The sequence below is a fragment of the Strongylocentrotus purpuratus genome, unplaced genomic scaffold (assembly GCF_000002235.5).
Source record: "Strongylocentrotus purpuratus isolate Spur 01 unplaced genomic scaffold, Spur_5.0 spur5_scaffold_18, whole genome shotgun sequence".
Classification (NCBI taxonomy): Eukaryota; Metazoa; Echinodermata; class Echinoidea; order Camarodonta; family Strongylocentrotidae; genus Strongylocentrotus; species Strongylocentrotus purpuratus.
In genome coordinates this window covers 31,450,607-31,454,888 of record NW_022145603.1, presented here as the reverse complement: position 1 = coordinate 31,454,888, position 4,282 = coordinate 31,450,607, and the positions used below count along the sequence as shown (strand labels likewise).

General features: G+C 36.6%; 1 protein-coding gene across 1 annotated transcript; it reads right to left on the bottom strand.

Moving 5' to 3' along the window:
- Nucleotides 1–461: 461 nt before the first annotated feature.
- LOC105438224 (phosphopantothenoylcysteine decarboxylase subunit SIS2-like) lies at nt 462–4,052 on the bottom strand. Its single transcript, XM_011665776.2, has 3 exons — nt 3,461–4,052; nt 2,383–2,416; nt 462–1,513 (listed from the first exon to the last, which is right to left on the bottom strand). Exons 1-3 carry the CDS (start codon nt 3,930–3,932, stop codon nt 1,321–1,323), a joined length of 699 nt encoding a protein of 232 aa, XP_011664078.2. The 5' UTR covers nt 3,933–4,052; the 3' UTR covers nt 462–1,320.
- Between the last annotated feature and the right edge of the window lie 230 nt (nt 4,053–4,282).

Below are 4,282 nucleotides of genomic sequence, written 5' to 3'. Positions count from 1 at the left end.
TCTGAACTGGTTATCGTTCGCAATTGCTTTATACATGTATACATATAAGTAAGTCTAGATTTCTTCTTGGATATCGAGAAATACACAAAGCTAGACAAACTAATGATGCTCCGTACACACAAAAATTGTAAATATATGATTTGTGAGGCGCCCAAAACACTTATACACTTGAAATTAAATGCTCAAGACGCACATAAAAAGGCTTATCAAATGCTATTGAAACCTTGCAACCATCATGGTATATGCAAAATATAAAATAATTGAAAATTAGATAATGTTTGCGAAGAGGCTTAGGAAGATTATTAGGAATGGGGGGGGGGGTGGGCTCGGCGGGAGGAGAGGTATCTTCTTTTCTCTTCTCTTCTCTATTGGGGGGGGGGGGGGCTCATGGATACTTCAGCCCCCATTCCCCCCCCCCCCCGCCAAAATTATTGAGGGGCTGCCTCCCCCCCCCCCCGTTTTCTAAGCCTTGGAATGGGTGAATGAAATGTTTCATTTCTTAGTTAGAGGTGAACAGGCATTTTTGGTCAGCTGTAAAAACGGTATTTACAATATCGATAATACAGGTGTGGTAACATTTACAGAGCGCTTCGATGTACAGGCCTAAGCTGTAAAACAGTATCATATTATAGTATGTATACAGCGTTTATGGTTCTCAGCGCTGTATAAATTATCATTACGCCGACTTTAGCCGGGCTAGCTAACGTTATAAAAAATATGACATTCAAATTTCTTCATAACAAGTAAACATTGTTTACATCTGGTTTATATTGAGGCACATGTTGATTAATGTATTGCCAGAGGATTTCGTGCAATAGCAAAAAAAATGCCAATAGGTCCATGGCCTAAAGCAAACATTAAACATTACATGTGTTATACTTCATAATCAGTTAGTATGATATCTACATATATCCATCTATTTACAAATAAAGAGTGACATAATGTAACCAACATATATAGAACATGTGAAAATTGCATAGATCAAAGAGGTAATACAGATGAATGCAGCATTTTTTATTACAAAATAAAGCAAGACATCATGAGAACTATATCAATTTTACACAAACAGCAAGTTCATCAAAACATGGGACAATAGAAAGAAAAAAACCCTGATGACTTGTAATACATAATTGATAACAGTAAAGTACTTGTACGAGATTGCATAGTAAATTAGGATTGCACTTATATGTGACAGCTGTTTTGAGGTAGAATGGCAAGAAATTAAAAATTCCATCAGTGTGTGTAAGATAAATTCTCGCTATCGTCAAATCAATCTCTGGATGTTATTTAATAATGCGATTGCATTTTATCCGAAGGATCCTAAGGTGAGGTAGGTTGACGATCCGTCTTAGCTCGTCGTTTTCTAGGAGGTTGTTCCAGGCTCTCATCGACTCTATCACCATCATCATCATCATCATCGTCATCATCATCATCATCGCCATCATCGTCGTCATCATCATCATCGTCGTCGTCATCGTCATCATTATCATCGTCGTCGCTGTGAATGCGTTTGCTATGTAATATAGATACAGGAAATGAGAGGAAGTGAGAGAGAGAGAGAGAGAGAGAGAGAGAAAGAGAGAGAGAGAAAAAAAAAATTACAAAGAGATAGAGAAGGGGAGGGGCACGGAGAGATTGTAAGAGATACAGACAAAGATAGGGCCAGATGGAGATCGAAAAAAAGTTTAGAAACGAGAGAGTGATGACGAAAGAAAGACAGAGAGAGAGAGAGAAACAATTAACATTTTAAACTGAGAGAGTGCAGGGATTGGAAAGGGGATGGGACAGATTTTAAAAGACAGGTCGAGAGAGGGAAAACTAGGAAGTGAAAATGGTTTTAATATGGTTGTTGATGTTTAAACCCCTGGAGTTTGCTTATTCTTCTTCTTCTTCTTCTTCTTCTTCAAGATAATCTGCCTCCTTCAATACTGAAGATTCTTGCAGATGCCGTATACTCGGCCTGATCGGGGTGTGCAGGTGGACCATTACACCGGGGTTTCCCCCTACTCTTATACGAATAGTGCAATGGGTTCTACATCCAGCTTAAATTTAAAGGCAACCTGATGACTTTCACTCATGGCATACTTTCATTGAACACCATTTGAAAGCAATACAAAATCATCACGGCAAGACAATAGGGGTGTGGTAAGAAGGCGTTAAAGTGTGTCAAAGTATCAGTTAATGCCCATCTGGCTCCAAACAGACCATTATAAAGGTAGAAGAAATGTTGAAGACAGTAATAGAAATAGATGAAGACATAAAGGGGAGAGCGAGAGATGGCATGAGAAAGGGATATAGGGAAATAGGATGAGAATGAGGGATAGGGAGAAAGAGAGAGAGTTGGGGAGATGAGAGAAAGAGAAAAAGGTAATCGTATATTACCGATGTTCAGGAATTCGTTCTCTCTCGTCTGGAGCTGCAATAAAACAAAATAAATAAATTATGGGAGGATATCCAGTTGTAATAGAAGTTCAAATGGCGAATTATAAAACAGAATTATAGTAAAACTTTGAAATATAGATGGCAAATTTGTATTTGAAAAGAACTTGTCAATTTTATATGAGAAATTGCGGATACAGGCATTTACAATATGCATATGTAATATAAACAACGATGCTATTTGTACATGTTTGTAGACTCAGTAATACTGCATTACTTCCTTTGGGGAGTTTCTTATACTCTATTTAATTATGACCATGACATGATTGCATGTACTTTTTATTCCTATTCTTTTATGATGAACGTGAAAGGTTAAACTTAATAATATTTTAAAACTTCTATTAGAAAGAGTTCACATCTGGGCCCCGTCTTACAAAGAGTTGCGATTGATCCAAATCACTCGCAAGTCCTCTAATCAATCGCAAGTTTTATTTTTATTTTATTTTTAAATTTATTATTAACATTTATTTCCTTCTCAATAGTACAATATGAAACACAATGTATTTATACATGATATATGTAACAATTATTTCAACATAGAGTATACAGTAAATAATTCAGATACGGAAGGAGGCGAAAACCCGGAAAGCATAGCTTGAGTTTGCAGTCTCATATCTCTTATGTACATAGTTGCGATTAATATAAACTATCTGTAAGACGGGGCCTTCTTAGCTAAAAGTTACATCATACAAGAAAAACATATTACTCAAAGTAAATGTTTTATCTTTAAAAAAAACTGTACATACATGGTTATGAACTACAACGGGTACCAATTTAACACCTGGAGAGTGGCAAATGTAGATTAATATCTTGCCAAAGGACATTAGTGCCGCGGCGGGGTTCGAACTACGAACCGTGTAATCCACAGTCATGTGACGTGTCCCCGAGACCACGATAACTCTACAATGATCATCCCATTTCGTGAATGAAAAAACAAACATTTAACTTGACCTTGTCATTCCATGATTTTATTACTCATTGCATAACGGCCTATAAAAATTATTGAGCCTGATTTGCATACCTGCATCAGTTCTGCTTTGTGCAGAACCCAATCCACTAGTTGAGGGCATGGCGAGGTTATCAACACTCTCATAGATTGGTTTCATTCCAGTTGACAGCCCTCCTTGATATACCGAAGTTAGGTAATTGATGTATTCTGAAGATGATGATAGCGATGTGTCATCAGTTTCTATTGGGGTTGTATCTTCCTGTTTCTGTCTTACAGCGGTGTCCTGTGTTGCTTCTCCTAGACCATGGTTTGACGAATGTTGTTGTGTTTCTTGCATGACCATTACTGGCATCATGCCGGGCAGATACTGTTCAAGCTCTTCAAGATGTTGCTTGGTCGATCGAACTGGTGCAAATGTAGATTGGAGTGGTGTTATCAGTGAATGTTGCTGATAAGTTGTGGATAGGTCTATTTGTTCTGGCTCTGATTGATCACTCTGGAACTGTTCAGAAGGTCGTGCTGATTCAATGTTTGAAAAAATCATATTAAAATCTAATGATTCCTATTTTTGTTGTGGTGAACGTTGTAGGTTAAAACTATTTTTATTTTCTCATTTAACTGATAATTTGACAAAGTACACATCTGCTTACTAAACAGTTATATCAAGAAATAGACATTAATCGAAGTACAACTTTTATCTTAACCCACTAGACAATTACTGCCATGATTTTGACATGACGTTTTATTAAAAAATTAAACTGCATCTTCACTATTTCTTGACATTTTTAACAATCAATGTCTTTTATATAATGAAATGTCATTCATCAAAACCAGTGACTGGTATAGATGAAAGAAAACATTATTATGCATGCTAAAGGTATATAACTTAAAATA

Coding starts and splice junctions, on each gene's coding strand:
- LOC105438224 (XM_011665776.2), bottom strand. CDS start 3,932: ATGATTTTTTCAAACATTGAATCAGCACGACCTTCTGAACAGTTCCAG. Junction 2,417..3,460: donor ACAAAGCAGAACTGATGCAG/GTATGCAAATCA, acceptor GTTTTATTGCAG/CTCCAGACGAGAGAGAACGA. Junction 1,514..2,382: donor GAACGAATTCCTGAACATCG/GTAATATACGAT, acceptor TATATTACATAG/CAAACGCATTCACAGCGACG.